Source organism: Pongo abelii, chromosome 3 (assembly GCF_028885655.2).
Source record: "Pongo abelii isolate AG06213 chromosome 3, NHGRI_mPonAbe1-v2.0_pri, whole genome shotgun sequence".
NCBI classification, from domain to species: domain Eukaryota; kingdom Metazoa; phylum Chordata; class Mammalia; order Primates; family Hominidae; genus Pongo; species Pongo abelii.
The window spans coordinates 185686194-185709793 of NC_071988.2; the positions used below are offsets into that span (position 1 = coordinate 185686194).

Below are 23600 nucleotides of genomic sequence, written 5' to 3' on the forward strand. Positions count from 1 at the left end.
CATTCACCACACCCAGGTTCAGTGACTTTCTGAGAGAACTCAGGACAGAATATACCCATACTTACGGGTGTGATTTATTTGTATCCTTGTATCCAAAGGATACAAGGCAAATCAGCAAAGGGAAAAGGCACAGGGAGTGATGGAGTGAAGTCCAGGCAGGAGCAAGCTTCCAGAAGTTCATCCCAGCAGGGTGTGCTGGGATGTGCTCAATGAGTTTGACAACACATGTGAAGAAGTGTGGCCACCAGGGGAGCTCGTAAGAGCCTCAGTGCTCAAAGTTCTTACTGGGGAGCTGAGTGTGTAGGCAACCACATATACCAAGACTCCAGACTCCCAGAAGGAAGGCATGTGCTTAGGATAGCTGTGTTGTTTGCAGTTCAGGCACGGTGAATCATCCTTAACAGGTAGGGCGAAGCACTACTTATGGAATCTAAGTTTCCAGATGTCAGCCAAGGGCTTATCTTGCCGCAGGCTGTTCTCAGGATAGGAGTCTCACGCCTGTTATGGGAACTCGTCTGTGCACTGTTAGTTATCCAGTTTCACTGTAAGCTCACTAAGGAATGGGGAAGGAAATTTTTAAATTATTACTCCATAATTCCCAGTACAGCACAAGATTTCCAATATGTGACACTCAACAAATATTGATGATGAGAAAGTCTGATTCATTAAAGAACTGCAAGAAATAGGCAGGAAAGCAGACTTAGAAATACAAAAGATAATTTTGCCATTCCATTCTAGATGGAGTCCTTTGTACTCTCTGTGATTTTCCTGTGTCTAAGGACAGGAGATGGCATAAGCAGATAAAAGATAAGGAAGACACTCATTATGAGTAATACTATTACTGACATAAGACAATTTATTATTTATTGTTAAATATGTATATACTTTTTATGGAAATAGGAATATGCATTTTTTAAGGAAAGAACTTCAGATCACTAACATTTTCCTTAGTCCTGTCCACTCTGCATTTTATGATTATTACACCTAGAAAACATTGCATATATTATAGACCACGTTCCAATTTATTGGCTTAAAAAGATATTTATTGAGCACTTGCTCGAAGCCATCACTGATACAGAAATATTAAGAACCCCATAATAAAAATAGCTAATACACAGGCCAAATACTGTTCTAAGCACCACTGCAAGAGGTAGATACTAATATATATTCTCCTTTTACAGACAAACATATTAGGGAAGTTAAATAACCTTCCTAAGAGTTACTCTGCTATCCATCCAATCACTCCATTATACTGATTCTCATACTTTAGAAATGCTCACAGTCTTCAACATAAACAATTGTTTTCACAAAATTAAGGAGAAAATCTTTGCTCCAATATTAAATTTTTCCTCTCCAATGCTTTACAAATTAAAGAACTTAAGTATTTCTAGATTTGGCCACTTCATGATTGATAAATTGTGTAGTCAATGAATAGTTTTCCACTTATCAATTTATGAAAAAGTAGTGAGGACTCAACAACATATTTAGCATTGTGACTCATTCTGAACATAAAAGGAAAGTTAAGTTGGTTTAAATAGGTAAACTCATGTGCACTGAAATCTGTTTATTCTTATCACTAATTGATGGTTGAGTATTTGTGGTGCAATTTAAGTTATGTTTAAGAATAGAGTTTTTTTATTTCTCTCCAAATAGGATGCAGTTTTATAATTAATTGTCTCCCACACAGAAGTACAATTAATACATACCAGACCCTGAAGAGGAACTCATAGAAGGGAAACTAGACTGTTGATTTTTCGATTTCTTAAAGCATTAAAGACTAAAACATGATAAGCTGGATTAAGTAAAACTCAAAGAGCAGTTTAGAAATGCAGATATAATTTCACCCCAAGATCATGAAACAGTATTTGGAATGACAAAGGTGTTGTCAGTACTGTTCACAAGTTTTTTGGTCATTACTTATTCAACATTAGTATTCAAGTTGAGACAGATGACAGAGTTCTTTGGTTTGGGCAAAACTCTTCATTGTGAAACTAGGGTGAAAGATATTTGAAAGGCACTGTTTGAATTTATAACCACTTCAGAAAACCTCCTCCAGGTAACTGATATTATCATCATCCCTATGTCATAAAAGAGGCAACTGTGCCTCGGGAAGGTAAAGTGAACATCTCAGGGTCATGTAAGTAGGAAGCGACAGAGCGGTGACTTACACTCAGATCCTTAACTCTCCAGAGTTAGTGCTCTTAACCAGTAGGCCACATTGCCTCTCAAATATCTCTGAAGGGACATAGATTTGAATGTAATTAGAAATTTTCAGTACCAAGCACTGAGGTACAATTCTCTATGTGTCTGTCACATCTCTGCATGTCTTGCAAGCACACATATTGACTGATACTAGACTATCTTAAATAATGTTAGTATAGTGGATGGTGTTGCAAGACAGAGATATGGTCTCCCTATGAAGGAATGGGCAGGCATGCTTACTCTTATTAAAATATTAGGGTCTGCTCCTATAAACATCCCAGTGTGTGTGCAGACGTTATCTGACCATTGGCATTGTCCTGAAAAAACTGGGCTTTGGAAACCAGCGTAAGATAATGTTGATAGTGTGGTCACAATTTTTTTCTTAATGAGTTATAAAGCCTTTTGATTCTGAAAACAGAAGAGAAGAAAACAAAAACATCTCTAAATTGGAAGTTGATCTACTTTCTCTAATGTCTGAAGATTATTACTATTTTGGGGATCCTCTTCAAAGAAAGTAATATAAAATTACTAATATAAAGTTAATTTCAGGAATGTGGAGGGGTCCTGGCAAGTGAGAAGCCTTGAAACAGAAGCTCTAATCATGACAAATCCATCTTGCTTCTAATTATATTTTTGAAAGTCATTATTTTCCATTTTGACAAATGACTCTAAATTACTTTTCACTTCCCAAGCACCAGGTGTATATATAACATGGTGACTCATTTTAAAGAATAGCTCCTACATTTTGTTTTTTCAGGCAACATAAAATCTAGAGTACGTCTCTCGAACGATAATCTTTTCAACACTCTGGTGTCCTACTTAGATTTATATACAGCCTAGCGAATATTTTGTTTTTTTATCCACTGACTCTACAACCTCTAAATATGGCCAAACTGATGTTTTTATCAAATTGATTTCTAAAACTTGCCTTGGTGACAAAAATAGTTAAATTCCAACAGAGTTCAGCCCAAAGTCCAGAAAAATTAGATTCACGAGAATTGTACCATGAATGTTGATATAGTTTCAACTTGGATATGTGGCAGATCTATGGTGTTTGAAATGAGAGAAAAAACATACTTTACATAATACTATGACAGTAGCAAATTGGCCAGACATGGTGGCTCACGTCTGTAATCCCAATACTTTGGGAGGCTGAGGAGGGTGGATCACGAGCTCAGGAGTTCGAGACTAGCCTGGTCAACATGGCGAAACCCCTTCTCTACTAAAAATACAAAAATTAGCTGGGCATGGTGGTGGGCACCTGTAATCCCAGCTACTCAGGAGGCTGAGGCAGGAGAATTGCTTGAACCCAGGAGGCGGAGGTTGCAGTGAGCCAAGATCTCACCACCGCACTCCAGCTGGGGTGACAGAGTAAGACTCTGTCAAGAAAGAAAAGAAGGGAAGAGAAAAGAAAAGAAAACAAAAAAGAAAAGAAAAGGAAAGGAAAGAAAAGAAAAGAAGCAAATTATCTCTTGCACACAGCATGGAAAAATAAAAAATAGCCTAACTTATTTTCTTGTGTAAAATCACGTCTTCTTATTACAGTAAAAGCTTAAAAGAGTTAAAACCTTGAACAAATCACATTTGTGTTCTGCTCACAGATAACAATTATAGGTTAAACATTATAAACATTTATGTGAACTCATGAAGTGTAGAATTCAACAAACAAGAAAATGAGTACTTCACCTACTTTTGAAATGTTACTTGATCGACTTGCAGATCGCCCTGGGGATTTTTCATTCTGAAAAATAAAATTGGAAACATTAATTAAAAGAAGGTATGGCACTTTCACCATACTGTACCACTGAGAAGAGAAACCACAGCACAAGGAAATTTGTGAATGCTCTCTATATTGTTTTGACTAATACACATACTAATTGCTTACACAGAATGCTTTTTTCTTTTATGAAATCATATTTTTCTAATATAAATTAGTGTACTTTAAAAATGCTTCAATTAATATCTGAGTATTAATCAGGTTACCAGTATTTGTTTCCAGGAAATAATTATTTCTCCAGAAAAATTTTTGAAATTCTTTGAAACTAAGACAGTAAAAGTGTAGTCTGCTATTTCCCCTTTTGCCCTTGCAACTAGGAAATTTTGAGTAAATTCTGGTTTTCAATATTATTAAATATTCTGTGCTGGGTATATGGTATATACATCCACCTTGTATTCTTCTAAACTGCATTTTATGTATTTTTTGTTATTTTACATACTTTGAAATTAAAACATTTACTTTTTAAAATTTAAGATGCTTCTGATTATATATTTTTAAATTAAAACTTAAAACTTTTATAAACATTTATATCCTCAGTTCTTTCCTCTTAAAGAATTTTTTATTTAGCAGAAAAGAGGCATGAAAAAAGCTTTTGAATAAATGTTTTTTAAAAGGTCATATAATTTTAAAGTAGAAATGAACTTTAAGTAGTTGGGCCCTCTCGTTTGAAGTCCAGAGACACTGTGTTCCTGAAAATTATATAGCTACTTTTTCTACTCTGCCAATTATGTACTGATGGATAATCAACTGGAAAAATCAGAGTTTATAAGCATTATGCATTTTACATGTAGAAAGAGGTCAAATATCAAAGTACACCTCTACTTCTGTAGAGAAAATGTTGTTGGAAGAATCAATTCTGAATACTAAAAGTTTATAAAGGGTCTGACATAACATTGTCATTGAAATAATTTACCCAATAATTCCTTTTTTTTTTTTTTAACTTCTGGACTCAGCCCTAAAGTGGGCCTGAGTAGGCAACTGCAATGCATCTTGACATAGGTCATTTTTGAGAACTAAGTTGTTATAACAACCCGTGGGGCTGAAATTGCCCATGATGACTACTTGAGACGGTTTTAGAGACACAGCGATGACAGGATATGGCAGATGTGTTATTGCAGAAAAACAGTGGCTGCATTCACTGCAAACTGTCACTGTGTCATGTGCAGGCTTACAGATATTCCAGCTGAACAGTGCTTTTTCCTTTACATGCAACATCCATCTCATACAACCGCTGATGTCACTGTGGAGCATGCTATTACAGACCGAGATGAGTCACAACGATACGGTTAGTTACACCTCATAACAGCCCCATGCTCCAGCTGGAGATTAATGTATATGCTACCGCAGACATTTTTCCCTGATTAGCTCCACTGGTGATGGAGAGAGGCACTTTTCTACTGACATCTCAACTCCTCTTCTAGAGACTAGAAAACAAAATCAATCCATCTTTCCTTCTCAGCGAAATTTAGGATTTTGACACATTATTGTGTAGGACAGAGTCACATAATATAATAGGCTTTGGGAGAGACTGGTAGCAGTGGTTATTTTGTTATGTTTTCTATATTTACATGACATTTGAGAACATGATTAAGAACTAGAATTGAAAGGTGCTGCCACAGGAATCACGCAAAATAAGAAATTTAATTTTGCATAGGATTACTTAATTTTTCAAACTAAATGGGACTTCATGGTGTTTTGAGATAAAACAAGAAAGACCAGATTCACTTTACAATGTGTGAGTTCACCACACAGTTATAATAAGAATATTATTTCCATGCTCTCTGCCAGCATCTGTCAATCTAATGGGGGAAAAGCATCTGATTGATTATTTAATACTTCAAAGGATCTTTTAACTTGAAATGGATTGGCTTTATTTTCTCCCAATATAAGGTCAGGCATTGAAATAAACAAACTTAGGCAAAGGTTAACATTTTTGCCATGGCTACGTTCTCTATTGTTCCCATACCAGTACATGGAAGAGGAAAGTGCGTCAGAAAAGTTAACATGTGGGAGGACAGTGGTGCACACTATGCTGTGCTGGCAGTGATATAAAGTGAGAGACTGCCTTGCAATGAGAACTCTGGTGATGTGCTAGTTCTGGCAGGAGTACATTGTTTGACATTCCTGGACTTCAATTTCCTCATTGTAAAATCAGGGAGATAATATCTCAGAAATCTGTATAAGGAACAAATGAGTTATAAATGAAAACATTTTATAAATTGTGAAGTTATGATGTTTCCATTATAATTCACAGGTGTAAGAAACACTGAAAGAGCTTTCTTTAAAAATCATGGTGATCATCATAGGTCACTAAATACTTTTTTTTTTTACATAAACATCTTATTTTCTATATCTTGCAATTCTGCCTTTGATTCCGGCACATAAAATTTAAAAATTAAAAATTAAATCATTCTCTGCCCAGGGGGATTAAGAAAGTTTGTTTGCCTTGCTTTTGAAGCAAAGCACCAGAAACACTTCCTCTCTTGGAAAACGTCCAAAGCAATCTGTCCAATTTGCTACTAATTAATTGGGTGGTTTGTCCCATTGCTATTGCAATGTCATATTCTTCTTTGCAGATTAGTCAATATGGTTGTCATACCTCATTACAATCACTTTAACTACTTTACCTTAGATTAAAAATAAGCTGTCTCAGAATCTCAGAATCTAACATAACTTACTGGCACCCAAATTATAGTGACCTTGTAGGGCAATAAAAGTTGGAAGCAACAAGAGTTCCTAACAAGTCTGCATGGAATGGACGGGATCATTAAGCAGTAATGTTGGATTTCAGCATGTCATTCACAGTATACAGACAGGGAGAGAGACTTCCAGTTTCATAAGTTTTATCGAAAATATTTTCAAGAAATTTCTAATTTTTGGTTTGCTATGAATGTGTCTGATATTAATAGTTCTGTTTTGTGATTATTATTGTTTTTCAAAGTTGATCCTACTAAACATGGTTGGATTCTTTTTACTAGCAAGAAAAAATGATTACCAAATTAGAAAATCATTACCAAGTTTTGTTTTAATGAATTTTTAATGTTAGACTCTAAGGAAAGTGACACAGTTCCTTTAAAACGAAGTGGTCTGTCCTAACAATACACAACATGACTGGACATCTATGAATCTAGGTGTAAACTTTCTGTAAACTATGTCATTGACTGAGGGACATAATAAAGCTTAAAAAAGTTTTTTTTTTAATGTAACCTGAAAAAAAACAAATATTTCTGCAGAAAAAAAACACACTAAGACATTCTTACAGAGACCACTAATCTGATATTCTGCAATTTTATTTCCCCCTTTTTTTCAGGTTAAAAATCCCAAGTATTTGAAAGGAGAAAATAAGGTAATTTGGAGGGTCATCTGAAAAATTTTAAGTGGACAATAGAGTAATTTTTGCTAGGGTAATCATAACTTGGAATAGAAGAAAAGTCTTAATGTGGTTTGTAAATAAAAAATAAGCAAAGACATAGGGAAGTTGAATACTGCAATAAAATTTGATTAAAAGATATATAAAAAAATCTCATGCCTATTAAGTGATAAACATTTAATGTCTATGAAACATTTAAAAATTATTTGACTTTAAATAATACCTTAACAAATATTTCCAAGTACAGACTTTTCAGGATCTTTTTTTTTTCAATATTGAGCCAGTACAATTAGAAATCCAATTTTGAAAAGTGACTTATAAGTCTTAATCGCCTGAAAATTAACTAAGATACTTTTATATAATACTTGGTCCAAAGGAATGAAAACTCTGAAATAGAGCCAGGAGCTATAGAATATATAATATTAAAACCTATAGCATATTGCAAAAGCTGTATCCAGATAAAAATTTATAGCTGTAAGTGTTTTCATTATTAAAGAACACAAGAATGTAATAAAAGAAACATAAAAGCTAAAATTAATTAAATTGATTTAAGTTAGAGAAAGGATAAAAAGATTTTCTTAAAGAAAGTCTTTGAAAAGAATTGCAAAATAGATGAACTTCCCATAAGACTTATTAAGGTAAAGAGAGAACAAAAAAAGATGACATGAGAAATGATACATAATCATAGACACAAAAAACTATATAAAAAGAATGCTACATGTAACATTATTGCAACAAATATTAAAACCTAGAGGAAATACTTTATATTTCAGTAAAACAAACTCCCAGAATTTGTTCAAGAAAAAGAGAAAAACATAAGATAGTTAATCAAGGAAATATTCAAAAAGTAAATAAAAGTCTATATGCTCCTAAAATGGATAAGGGCATGCTGATTTTACAACTGAGCTGTATTTTACTTTAAAGAACACATAATTCCAATATTATATATACTATTATTGTCATAGAAACATAAATTTCCCTAATCCATATTATTAACATGGCATAAATGAAACTTCAAATGTGTTAAGATAGTACTCCCTACCCCACGAAAAAAAACCAGTAGGAAAAAAAAGGGAAAAAGAAAATTGTGCTCTGCTCTCATTTGGAACTACAGATGCAGAAAATGTTAAAAATTAGTGTATATTTTGATAGTAGCATATATCTTTGATACATGAGCAGTGTATCACTAAAATTCCCAAAGAATGGAATAAATAGAATTTACTTATTTCAGGTTTTAAAAACTCAGGACACCTGTCAACATAATCCGTCAGATTAATACATTGAAAGAGACAAACATTATGATTTTATAACTAAATTCTGAAAAGATATTTGACAAACTTTGGCAGTCTTATTCTAACATAAGCTCTAAGTAAAACAAGAATTGAAGGAAACCCCTTATAGTAATAAAGACAATATTCTAAAAAACACTACGAAATATAATTCTAATTGTTAAAATACAGAAACTACAAAAATTATAGAACCTCTATTGGGGTGCTTGCTATAATTATTCAACTTGTTTTAGAGTTTTTAGCAAATATAACAAGGAAATGGAGTATTTGGTAGAAAAAGTTTTGAAAAAGAAGCAATAAAACAATCCTTTCTTATTAATGACATAACATCTTAGAAATCCCAAGTGTCTGGTTAAGAAACAAAACTACTGCAGCTAATTAGACTTTAGTGCAGTACTTAGATACATGACAATTAGATAATGGCAGCGTCTACTAGGTTTCCTAAAATCCAATATCTCTTGCTTGCGCATTAATGGAATAATAACTGAATATACACCTTCACAGTGGCATTATATCTCCCAGCGTTCCTTTGGTTATAGGTTGCCTAAGGTCAAATTTCCTCCAATGAGATGTGACCAGAACTAATAATTGTCAGTTTCCTGCCTGTCACATGAATCTCCCATACAATTTCTTACATGCTTTTTTCCTACTGCTCTATGATGGGATGGAAACTATCAGGGCAAGACAGAAGGCCACGAATCAAAGATGGTAGAGCTGAATTCTTGTGGGTCTTTGAGTGACCATATAATGAAAAGCCTTCTGCCAACTTGGCGTACATACTCTAAACTCTCATCAGAGAGAAAAAAAGTGTATTTCTTGTGAGCCATTACATTTTTGATTTATTATAATATTGCGTCTATCCTAATGGAAACACTATAAAATCAATAGCTTTCTCTTAGCAATAAATATCCAGAAATGTAATAACAAAAACAAAAACCATCAAACACTTAGGAATAAACTTAACAACAACATGAAATTTTATTTGAAAATATATTCTATAAAATATTACTGAGGAGTATAAATTGTGATCTGAACAAATAAAGTACCATACTTTGATGGGAAGATAATTTTCTAATCTATAAACCCTCTACAAATTGACATATGAGTAGAAAGTAGTTCCAATTAAATCTCCAATAGAATTTATTTCTTGTTTTCTAGAGAAGAAAGGAGGTAGATAGAATGATCTTTAAAAAAATGATCTTAAAGAACATATACATAAAAAGAAATAACTGAGAATAGCCAAGAAAATAATGAAAAAAAGGAGAGCTTTTTATGCTAGGCATTGCACATATTAAAAGTCACTATCATGAAGTCAATATGGTATTGGCATAGAAATTAACCGAAAGATCAGTGTAATCAAGAATAGAAAATCCAAAAATAGATGTAAGAATCTCATATATAATAATTATTTCCAGTCAGTATTGAGGATAGTTGATATAATAAATGTTGCTGGACAACTGGCTACTTCTGTGGAAGAAAAAGCCAGACCTCTATCACTTAGCATGTATAATCATGGAGTCCTGATGGAACAATGTTTTCAATGTTAAAGATAAAAAAAAACTTTGAAATAAGTCTAAATTATGAATTCAATCTTGGGGTGGGCAAGATTTACATAGCTAAGACACGAACCAGAAACTATATGTCATTGGTATATTTGATTATCCTCTGTCTAGAAAAATACAAAAAATTAAAGTGAGTAAACAATTGTGTTAGTAAACAATGAAACACAAAAGACTGATAAAGTTTAATTTCTAGAACATGCAAAGTGGTTTTGTCTATTCACAAAAGAGGCAACAGAAAGGAACCCAATAGAAAAAATAAATGAGCAAGAGATAGAAACAGAAATTCACAAAAAAGGAACTACATATTGTCAATAAATATATGGCAAGATGCTCAAAATCACGAGCAGTCAGAAAAATGTAAATTAAAGTAGCAACAAGACATCACTTTTTACTCATCATGCTGAAAAAGTTTAAGAGTGATAGCTTCTGTTGCTGATGGCAATAGGAAGAATGAATACTCTCAAAAATGCTAGTAGAAATGTGATTTTCTTCTGCAACATCATTGAAAAAACATCTGGCAACATATACTGAAATTAAAAATATCACTTCATACAGTAATTTCACCCTTGGGAATCTCTCCCAGAGAAATACAAGCACTAGTACATAAAAATATGTGAATGAGGACACTTAATATACAACTCTGTTTTGAACTAAAAAAAAAAAAAAAAAAAAAATAGAAAGAATCCTAGCAATAAAGATGGGACAGTTGTTAAGTTAATGTCTCAAAGCTTTAAACCCACCCTTCTAGCTTCTGTTCTGGGCTGGAACTCCACAAACCACTTTTCTGTTGTGTCATCTGACTCCCTACTAAGCTCTGCTTATTGGGGAGTAGACGTTGAAGGGGGCCACAGGGAAACTAGAAGGCTAGAAAAGGAAAACAGGATTTGCTCCATCTATTTGATTTCTATAGGCTTCTTGTGTTTGCATCATCCTAGAAATGCTTCTTCACCCTGGGAGTTAGTTGCAATCCCCTCCTGTAGCAGCAGCTGGTAGCTAGATACACGGCTTCTAACACCCTCAGAAACAGGTTCTTCGCACTCTTTTGAAGACCAGCTGGTGGATTCTTAGAATTCTAAGAGGTTTGAGTTCCAGTTCCATGGGGCCCTCCTCCAAGCTTTCAATAATTTTAATTTCCTTCCCCTGTTCACTCAGACCTACGGAGAATGGCTGCTTCCTACAATTCCTGTCTTTGTAACATCTTCGTGTCCTCATTTTTTTCCTTTCAGTTACCTAGTTAATGATCTTTTACAGCCAGGGAATATATCTTTATACTAAATTATCTGTGTTAAAACAAAAGGTGTCATTTCTCCCTCTTGACTAACAGAATAAACAATGCTCATCAATAAAGAATTGTGAAGTAATTTATAGTAGAGCCAAACCTTGAAAATATCATGCAGTCATAAAAAATGAATTGGATCTCTGGCATTTGAGAGATTTCTGTAAGATAACTTCGAGAGTGGAAAGTAAAATAAGAAGTGATAAAATATGATTCTTTTTAAAACATACCAGGACAGAACCTCTATAAGTATATATGCATGCACATGTTTGTGTATAGACATGTAGTAGTATATGACTATATGAGCATGGAAAAAGTAATGGAAAGTTATGCAAAAACTATATTAACACAAATTATTGGGTAGAGCAGTGGGAGGAAGGAAGGGAGTCCAGCAGGAGGGGGAATGAAGAAAAGAGAGGAAAAGCGGGGGCAGGGAATCTTAAAACGCAAAAGAGAATGTTAGAGCTCTGTTTATGTAAAATTATATATGGGTATGATGTGCATACAGAAATTATAATGCAAATATGAGGTTATATCTTTCTCTGTTGGCAAATGGTAATGTTCATGATATATTGTTAAGGTAACAAAGTCATAGAAAAATTTGTAGAGGACAATTCCATTTCTTTAAAAATAATGAAATAGATTACGTATAGAGAGTAATTCCATTTCTTTAAAAACAAACAGAACTCCTATATATGTCTACATATTCACAGATGTATGTTTGACTGAGTAGAAATATATTAATCCAATCTTGGCTATTAACACTGCAATCTATGCACAATGGTTGCCTTTAGTCCTTAGCATGGTGGGATTGAAGGAAAGCAGGCAGGCCCATGGGAATAGTCTAGCTTTTTCTTTAAACAACTTTGTGTATAAAGTTTTAGTTGTTTTAGGCCAGGCAAGCTGGCTCATACCTGCAATCCCAGCACTTTGGGAGGCCAAGATGGGAAGATAGCTTGAGCCCAGGAGTTCAAGACCAGCCTGGGCAACACAGTGAGACCTCATCTCTAATTTTAAAAAATAAAAAGAAATTAAATTTTAAAAGTTCACTTGTTTTTTATAATCTTTTAAACAATAGAACATCTAATTAAGAAACTCTGAAAAACAAAAATGGCAAAATTAGCCTTACTCGACAGAGTGTATATCATAAAGGTATATCTATGTGTGTTGTATGTATGTGTATGTAATCAAAAAGAGCTGCAAGAAACAGTTAATGTTTATATTCTCCAAGACGATATAGGATCTGGAATATAAAGGCACTAAATTATTTATTTAGTCAAGTGGGATTGGTGGAAAAATCACAAGATTTGTAGTTACAACACTTGCATTAGAACTGCAGCTTCATAACTAAGCATGTGATGGTAAGAGAATCACGGGCCTTCTCCATCTCTAACTTGCTGAACTTGGAAAATGAGTATAAAGACCCTTGCATGTTTACCTCATAGAGTTTCTGTTGAAGCAAACATGGTAAACTTTGGAAAAGTATATTTCAAATTGTAAAGCACTGCATTAATATAAACTGGGATTATTAAATTTAGATGTGCTAGAAAGATAATAAGGACAATTGCTTGTAAGTTGCCACATTTATTATTAAATTTTGCACTACATAGAATTTTCTACAAACACTCCAAATTTTCTTAAAAATGAACTTATCATTCCCTAAATATCAAATTTAATGGGTAAACTTGCTAATCTCTTTATCTAACTTCAGGATCACTATGAAAAGTCTAGCAATTGTGACCAGAAGGCTATTTTAAAGGTACTTCTATACACCCCTTAGGACTTTTCCCTAAGTACAAGGCCAATACTTTGAAAAGTGGTGCCCATTCAAAGACTATCCTATAAAAAGACAGATATCACAACAAGCCATCTGAATTTTTGTACAGATATTAAGTTGGTGCGAAATAGTTTCTGTTTTTGCCATTACATTCAATGGCAAAACTGCAATTACTTTTGCATCAACATAATATATTATGTATTTACACATTTATTAATCATGACTATGAATATAAGTTGTATTTATAATTGGGCAGCCCAAACAATTGTATTGGCTAGGAAATAATATTAAAAATATCTAAAGAAGAGCTCCCTTTTCTCTCTAAAAAATATTATTCAAAAGCATGTCCTTGCTCTACACACTTATAAAAGACTACTGATAAATGAGTTGCCATTCTGAACAAGTTAGTAATTGTAATTCCTAGGAGAACCAAAGACTTTTTTTTTAAGTTTGCACACCTTTGTACTGAAAATGTTTCAAATGGACTCTAATTTGGGTGAAAAGAAAAAGAATATAGTAAAATGATCATTGGCTAAATTGTCAAAGCACCATGGAAAAAGCCTTGCGGACTAAATTCACACATCTTTATAGTTATGAAAGGACAGAAAATAAGGGCATTCAATGATTGCTAAAATTCAGAAGGTGATGATTTTACTTCAATTGCTTGTGTGAAAAGGTGATTACTTTTTTTAAAGCAATATATAAAGTCAGGTTGGCATAAGCTTTTAGTGTAACACTTGTTGAACCTTTATAAAGGATGGTATATGGGCAGGTTTATTTTTTCCCAAAATTCTGTTTTATATGACTATGTTCACATGAGAACAAAAAGCTTGCCACACCTCTGGTTGTTTCTTAGATGACCAGAGGTGTGGCAAACTTCTTAATTAATAAGACAAACAGAAGTTCTGTAAATGACAGTATAATTTTTTGTAAATTACACATGTCATTTACAAAATCCTTCTCTCACAGTAGTCTTCTTACTTAAGATCACCCAAAGGAAAATCTGCCAGTGGTTTCATTCTGTAAATTTAATTTTCCAAAACAAAATGGAAAGACCCATTGATTATTAATTAATTGACCGTTCCTTCCTATAAGTGCTTAACATTCCACTGAGTTTTAAGATCTTTATTTTTTCTGTTGGAAATCCCAGTTGCAGTAATAATTAAAGTATCATGTTAATTTGCGTTTCAAATGTTATTTTCACAGGTGTGCTAGATGTATCTTCCAGAAGTCTGTGTAGATCCATGTCCCACTGTTCCCCACCCTGATCTGTGCCCAGGAGGCACACCCGGTTGGATCTCACCAAGGCTCCTTTGCTCCTGGCTTTCAGTTTCATTACACCAATAAGAATTAATGCAGAGTCCCGGTAGATTACAGGAATGGAAGAGGGTGAATTTAGAGTAATTATCCCTTCCTTGAAGGATCACCACAAACTGACTTTGCCCCACAATTGGAGGTCTCAGTATTTGTCAGGTAGCTTTCTGCAAAAATGCCTCTCTTTCTCTGGGTTCTGGAAAATGCTCCTCCTCCTTGCTTTTTCAAGACTATGGGTGATAACCACCCACTGCTGCTTCCACCCATGGGGTATACAACTATCCCTGATATTTTCAATACATTCTGCTCATACTCATTGCAAACTGACTATTAACTCTCCCCAAATTATCCAATTTGGAAATGCTATCTGTTTCTTTCTAGACCCTGATGGATAAAAGCCATCTTTAGTATTGTGTAGTCTTATCATTATTATTAATTTTTGCTATTTTTGTCACATTAATATCTTAGAAAGTTACTCTGGAGGTATAATCATATTTTATCAGAGTCTGCAGTGACTTAAAAACCTATCAAGTAGGTTTCAAACCACTTTCTGTATAAGAGTTATATTGTTTTCTTCTGTGGGTTTAAGATTGGAGACATGTTTGTAAAACAGACCACACATTATAGACAGACCATGTAAAATCTGCTGCATGGTGGAATGTTTTCATTAGTGTTTTTCATCCTGCATGCTATTAAAAGCACTTTAACGGCCATGTATTTTTTAAGACTGTCAGGGAATTTGCAAGCTAGGTTTTTTACTAAATTCTGCAATTGGATTTAGAAGTTCTAAAACCTTCATGGGTCACACACACAAGTGTATGTATATGTGCAATGGCTTTCTTATGAAAAAATAAAAAGTTGTGTGTCAGTGCCAATCTAGACAATGCATCTGTTACCTGGAGGCAGAAAATTTAAAAATACTAGATACTTTGTGATTCAAACAAAATAAATGTTTAGGAAAATGTACGATTCCTGTAAAGGTTGGTAATCCATCCTTCATGTAGAAGTGCTTCACTCATTTGTGAGGTCGTTACTTCAATTTTTGTTCCAGTCTCGTGCCTGACTTCTCTTCTTGCTTCTTACTCCATTATTCAACTCTTTCTTATTCCTCCCTTATGTCAGTAATATGTAAATAAATGAGATGAAATTTTAATCTTTGGATGTATACATTCTGGTTCTATAAAACAGCTGAGGATACATGCGAGAATTTCCTGGTTGAACAAATAGACACAAGGACTTAAATATGGATCAGAACAAAGTGCCAGGAAAGTTGATACTGCCTGTGTTTCAGGTTTTGCCCTCAGTGTCACTTACTTATGGTCGGGTCCATTTCTGATAATCCCTTGTTATATAATAATATTGGCCTACCAGGAAGTCTGGAGTCACAAGTCTTAAGACAACATTTTACGGAGCTCTTCTAAGAGCCTGAAAAACAACCTTAGTTTTCATGAATGCAAATTTCATGCGTCGCGAAAAAAATCAACACAGCTGAATTGTTTCTATATTACGAATCCTATTGTTTCTACAGTAGCTTCGACTCATCTCCTTTCATCATTTTCTGTCTCTCTTCATTATTTAGAGTATTCCCTTATTAAGCTATTTTTAAAAACAAAAAAATCAAATTTAACTTGCAGCCTAGGTAAGAATTTTAGAATTCGTGTCCATTATTATTGGATTAATTATTGGAAAAATGGTAGAAGGTAGGAAAGTAAGTGGCCACTTAAGGGCCTATAGAAACATCAAATTTAATCTTTTTGCATACCAGCTCTCTTAGATCCAAGAGGAAATAAATAGAAATGTCACTGGAGAATTATTACTTCATATAGTATTTTACTAATAAATAAAAAATTTGCCAGAATGCCTGGGTCCAAATCCCAACTACACCACTTGTGGTGCAATCCTAGGCAAGTTACTTATCCACTCATAACTTCTGTTTATGCATCTGTAGAATCCTGATAATAGTACAGTCGTCTCAATGTTGCTCTAAGAATTAAATAAGTAAATGGGATTAAGTGTTTAGCATGGAACATAATGTGCATGGAACATTATGGAAGTGTTTAGCATGGAACAAATGGTAGCATAACTAATCTTGTACTTTATGTGAACTTTACATCTTGTCTATATACAGCCTGTATGCCATTACATTAAAGGCATAGCTGTTAGAAATAGAAGTTCTGAAGGCATTTCTTCTAAATGTAAAAAAATTAGTTTCAGAAATATGCTATAAAATATTTACTAATAAAATTAAAACCATCCCCTTTAGATCTCACCTATGGATAGTGGGAGAGGTGTGAGACACCAGTAAGGATAAGGACAGTGTGGAACAGAATGTCTGCCTCAGACTTTCACCTGGATGATACAACCAAAGCCTCAGTGAACCTTGGTCACTTCTAGAAAAGTCTTCATAAGTTGGCAATACATAATGAAAATACGTGTCTATTGTAAACAGGTGGGAGGAAATGAAGACATAAAAGAGCAAACACATAATAAGCTTATAATAATGACAAATAAGCATAACAATAAATTTGCAGTAAGATTGTATGTAGCTGAAATTATAAATCAGTTCACCACCCACAATCTATGTAACCTTGAGCCAGTTGATTTACATTTCAGTGTCTCATGTTATTCTTTCACTGGGTTTTTAATATTTAGAAATATTATACATACAGGGTTCAGTGGGATTTCTGGCACATATTTCCATAAAGAGCAATAGTTATAAGAAGTGGCTTAAAAATGGAATATTTAACAATTCAACTTTCATGAAAAACCCAATTCTCCATTACACACAAAGGGGCCATTCCAAATAAATATGAAATGTAAGTTAAAACACTGTGTGTGCTATATAAATTGCTGTGCAAATACTCTAGCTCCAATTCTGTCTATCTTACTGCACTCAGACTTCTTTTAAATAGAAATCCTGGCCACTCACTGTCTACAAATAGCTATTACTGCTAATGAAATCAGTTTGGGGGTAAGTTTACATGTATCATTCTACCACCATTACTTAATAAACTGTTTCTCAATGGTAGAGACTATATTTCAATCACATTTACTCTCTTTAACACAATACCTGCCTGGAATATCACAGATGTTTCAGAAATTAAGTAGGACTATAATTCTACATGTTGGTTTCAGAGACATATTAGCATAGTCATTCTTGAGAATAGTAGGTGGGAAGTATATGACAATTAACATGCTATTTTATTTTTCTTTTTATTCTTTTATTTTTTTAAGACAGGGTCTTGCTCTGTCACCCAGGCTGAGCGCAGTGCATGATTCATTGCAGTCGCCACCTCCAGGTTGAAGTGATTCTCCCACCTTAGCCTCACAAGTGGCTAGGACTACAGGCACATGCCACTTTGCCTGGCTAACTTTTTTAAAAAACTTTTTATTTTTTGTGGAGGCAAGGTTTTGCTGTGTTGCCCAGGCTGGTCTTGAACTCCTGGCCTCAAGTAATTTTCCTGCCTCAGCCTCCCAAAGTGCTGAGATTATAGGCATGAGCCACTGCACCCAGCCTATACACTGTTTTATTCACGAATAATTTATTTGATTTTATTTTTTATACAAAAAAGTCACATCTGTTTTTAAAATGTGTCTAAATTAGAAGCCAAAAAGATAAAACTCCATTGAATGGATTTTGGTCATAGTATATTATAATTTGGATTTAACATACAATATTATCAACTCTTCCATGTGGTACTATTTATGAATGTTTGGCAGCAGTATTGGATTAATCAGAGGCAATCATACTTTGACCTAGGATGATAAGCTGAAATTTTATTTTACTTTATTTTATTTTGAGACGGAGTCTCGCTCTGTCACCCAGGCTGGAGTGCAGTGGCGCGATCTCGGCTCACTGCAAGCTCTGCCTCCCGGGTTCACGCCATTCTCCTGCCTCAGCCTCCCGAGTAGCTGAGACTACAGGCGCCCGCCACCAGATGAGCTGAAATTTTAAAAAGAGGTTGCAAGAACAGTGGCCTGACATGCTTTCAAAGTGTTACCTGAACTTCTAGTATTGTAAGCTATACTGCATCTGTATTAGTTGACTCTCCCCAAGCAAAGGTATTTTCTTTTGTGTATTTGTGCTTCTTTGGGTTTATAAAGTGTTTCTATGATTTCTACCACCCAGATGCAAAAATCTGAAGGAGGTGAATTTTAGTATCAGTGGAAATTACTGAGATCCAATATATGTACATACTATGACAAGAAAGATGATGAACTAATGACTATTCAAGACATCTGAATTTCTCATAATAGAAATACTCACTAGGGATAAAATAAAATAAATAAGGGCTAGTGTATCTGCTGAAAATGCTCTCCTTCAATCTCAAAAATATAAAGGCATTAATGACTTTGACCACAAGCAGATTTTTAAAAAACGTAGTGAATTTTCAAACAACACTCTATGGGATGAATTAAAATCAACACTTCCTAGATATCCAGTTATAATAATATAGTCCAGGAAGCAAGTAACTTTCTAAAATTTTTGACAAACATAAAAAACGTAAAGTACAGAATTTTCATCAAGATAATGCAAGAAGATGGATATGTGCTGTCATCAAAATATTGGTGGTCCAAAATAAAGCAGTGTAAGTAAATTATTGTTTATTACCAGGAAAATCCATACACTTATGTAACTAGCTTTCTGAAACTCCTAACGGAAGAACAAAATTGAACTTTTATGATGGTTCTTTACTTGGCAACATGTTCCAGGAGGCATCTTAAATCTGGTAGATGTAATTCAATTTATGTAAAAAACAACAACAACAACAACAATACAAGTATTCAATATGTATGATAATTCGGATTTAGTCCTAATTTTAAAAATAAGTTTCAGAATACAAAATGCACAATATTATGTTTATTTGTACGGGGTAACTTGCAAATTACCTCTTCAGTATACACAAGGGTCATTTCATGACTTTCCAGATGAAAATATTGACATCCTTAGATGTTGATACTAGACAGAATTACAGTTAAGTTAAACTTAGGCATCCTGCAAACCCGACAAATTCATTATTGCTATAAAAACACAAGCAGAAGCTCACCTTATAAACAGGTATAGAGAATTAATAATGTTAAATTATTATTAATATGCTCCTTTTGCCAAGGAGTCCAGAGGACATACTGTGGTGTTTGTTATTGTAGTGGTGTTGACTCATTTGCACTATAGTAGCTCCACACCCATGACTGGTGCTTCAGGGACCAGTGCGAAAATCACCAATGGGCAGGTGGCAGGGTTGGGATGCAGCCATGTGCAAAAGAGTATCACTCAACAATCAAAAAGCACACAGAACTGTCAAAGTTTGAGTTGGTTGTTGAACAGCAACTCTAGTTCCACAAACTATTACAAATCTAGAGAGATTTTCTTTGTTGTTATTCCAAATAGGCAAATTAGCAATCTTCTTGTTAATTGTTACATAAGAATGAACATTTTAGGTTAATAATATATATTAATTTTTTTATTATTTTACTGTTTTATTATTAAATTTCACACTTATTAAAATCTACACATAAACATTTATTTTATTTTATTTTATTTTACTTTATTTATTTATTTATTTTTATTATACTTTAAGTTTTAGGGTACATGTGCACAACATGCAAGTTTGTTACATATGTATACATGTGCCATGTTGGTGTGCTGCACCCATTAACTTGTCATTTAACATTAGGTATATCTCCTAATGCTATCCCTCCCTCCTCCCCTTATCCCACAACAGGCCCCGGTGTGTGATGTTCCCCTTCCTGTGTCCATGTGTTCTCATTGTTCAATTCCCACATATGAGTGAGAACATGAGGTGTTTGGTTTTTTGTCCTCGCGATAGTTTGCTGAAAATGATGGTTTCCAGCTTCATCCATGTCCCTACAAAGGACATGAACTCATCATTTTTTATGGCTGCATAGTATTCCATGGTGTATATGTGCCACATTTTCTTAATCCAGTCTATCATTGTTGGACATTTGGGTTGGTTCCAAGTCTTTGCTATTGTGAATACTGCTGCAATAAACATATGTGTGCACGTGTCTTTATAGCAGCATGTTTTGTAATCCTTTGGGTATATACCCAGTAATGGGATGGCTGGGTCAAATGGTATTTCTAGTTCTAGATCCCTGAGGAATTGCCACACTGACTTCCACAATGGTTGAACTAGTTTACCATCCCACCAACAGTGTAAAAGTGTTCCTGATTCTCCACATCCTCTCCAGTACCTGTTGTTTCCTGACTTATTAACGATCGCCATTCTAACTGGTGGGAGATGGTATCTCACTGGTTTTGATTTGCATTTCTCTGATGGCTAGTGATGAAGAGCATTTTTTCATGTGTCTGTTGGCTGCATAAATGTCTTCTTTTGAGAAGTGTTTGTTCATATCCTTCACCCACTTTTTGATGGGGTTGTTTTCTTTTTTCTTGTAAATTTGTCCTGGAGGCATCACGCTACCTGACTTCAAACTATACTACAAGGCTACAGTAACCAAAACAGCATGGTACTGGTACCAAAACAGAGATATAGACCAATGGAACAGAACAGAGCCCTCAGAAATAATACCACAAATCTACAACCATCTGATCTTTGACAGACCTGAAAAAAACAAGCAATGGGGAAAGAATTCCCTATTTAATCAATGGTGCTGGGAAAACTGGCTAGCCATATGTAGAAAGCTGAAACTGGATCCCTTCCTTACACCTTACACAAAAATTAATTCAAGATGGATTAAAGACTTACATGTTAGACCTAAAACCATAAAAACCCTAGAAGAAAACCTAGGCAATACCATTCAGGACATAGGCATGGGCAAGAACTTCATGTCTAAAACACCAAAAGCAATGGCAACAAAAGCCAAAATTGACAAATGGGATCTAATTAAACTCAAGAGCTTCTGCACAGCAAAAGAAACTACCATCAGAGTGAACAGGCAACCTACAGAATGGGAGAAAATTTTTGCAATCTACTCATCTGACAAAGGGCTAATATCCAGAATCTACAATGAACTCAAACAAATTTACAAGAAAAAAACATTTATTGTAATTTAAAATCAAATTATACTGACATAGTGCCAAAATAACTGCTCTGTGAGATCAATAAATCCAATCTATTCTGATGTAGAAAGGCAAAACCCATGTGGGTTGCTTTGTAATAGTAACCAAACAGTCATTATGTTTCAGCCATTTCAGGAACATATTTGTGACTGTTGTATATTGATTATGATTCTGGTCAGTTGTGGTTAACAAGCCTTTTTTTTCCCTTATACTTTCTTTTCTCCAAAGAACCTATTTTGTTTTATAGCATGGTTGGACTTTTGCCTAGAACATTACAAATGTATTCAATATAACCAGTATTTATCCCAAATTTCTGAAGAAGAAACTTCTCCTATTTAACTCCAACCTCATGACTCTTCTCTGATATTGTTCCAGCCGTAGGTGTTAGCATCTGCTATTGTAAAATCTTTTGTGTTGATTGGTGAGGACTGAGGTGAGGACCAGAGCCAAGATCACTTTTTACATGAAATATTATACAATTCTGCCACATGTCCAACTCTATAAATTACTAGAAGTTTATAGAAGTGGGTACATCTTCAAGCTCATCTTTTTTTTATTATTATACTTTAAGTTCTAGGGTACATGTGCACAATGTGCAGGTTTGTTACATATGTATACATGTGCCATGTTGGTGTGCTGCACCAATTAACTTCTCATTTACATTAGGTATATCTCCTAATGCTTTCCCTCCCCCCTCCCCCAACCCCATGACAGGCGCCAGTGTGTGATGTTCCCCTTCCTGTGTCCAAGAGTTCTCATTATTCTATTCCCACCTATGAGTGAGAACATGCAGTGTTTGGTTTTTTGTTCTTGTGATAGTTTGCTGAGAATGATGGTTTCCAGCTTCATCCATGTCCCTACAAAGGACATGAACTCATCCTTTTTCATGACTGCATAGTATTCTATAGTGTATATGTGCCACATTTTCTTAATCCAGTCTATCATTGTTGGACATGTGGGTTGGTTCCAACTCTTCGCTATTATAAGTAGTGCTGCAGTAAACATATGTGTGCATGCATCTTTATAGCAGCATGATTTATAATCCTTTGGGTATATACCCAGTAATGGGATCGCTGGGTCAAATGGTATTTCTACTTCTAGATCCTTGAGGAATCACCACACTGTCTTCCACAATGGTAGAACTAGTTTACAGTCCCACCAACAGTATAAAAGTGTTCCTATTTCTCCACATCCTCTCCAGCACCTGTTGTTTCCTGACTTTTTAATGATCACCATTCTAACTGGGGTGAGACGGTATCTCATTGTGGTTTTGATTTACATTTCTCTGATGGCCAGTGATGATGAGCATTTTTTCATGTGTCTTTTGGCTACATAAATGTCTTCTTTTGAGAAGTGACTGTTCATATCCTTCGCCCACTTGTTGATGGGGTTGTTTTTTTCTTGTAAATTTGTTTGAGTTCTTTGTAGATTCTGGATATTAGCCCTTTGTCAGATGAGTAGATTGCAAAAATTTTCTCCCATTCTGTAGGTTGCCTGTTCACTCTGATGATAGTTTCTTTTGCTGTGCAGAGGCTCTTTAGTTTAATTAGATCCCATTTGTCAATTTTGGCTTTTGTTGCCACTGCTTTTTGTGCCATTGCTTTTGGTGTTTTAGACATGAAGTCCTTGCCCATGCCTATGTCCTAAATGGTATTGCCTAGGTTTTCTTCTAGGGTTTTTATGGTTTTAGGTCTAACATGTAAATCTTTAATCCATCTTGAATTAATTTTTGTGTAAGGTGTAAGGAAGGGATCCAGTTTCAGCTTTCTACGTATGGCTAGCCAGTTTTCCCAGCACCACTGATTAAATAGGGAATCCTTTCCCCATTTCTTGCTTTTGTCAGGTTTGTCAAAGATCAGATGGTTGTAGATTTGTGGTATTATTTCTGAGGGCTCTGTTCTGTTCCATTGGTCTATATCTCTGTTTTGGTACCAGTACCATGCTGTTTTGGTTACTGTAGCCTTGTAGTATAGTTTGAAGTCAGGTAGTGT

General features: G+C 34.5%; 1 protein-coding gene across 9 annotated transcripts in view; it reads right to left on the reverse strand.

Moving 5' to 3' along the window:
• The window catches only part of MARCHF1 (membrane associated ring-CH-type finger 1), an 857900-nt gene that overhangs the window by 162627 nt on the left and 671673 nt on the right, over nt 1-23600 (reverse strand). For all 9 annotated transcript variants that reach the window (XM_054553351.2, XM_054553349.2, XM_054553352.2 and 6 more), the window contains 1 exon segment: nt 3893-3943. In XM_054553351.2, the coding sequence (XP_054409326.1) occupies nt 3893-3943 (51 nt within the window).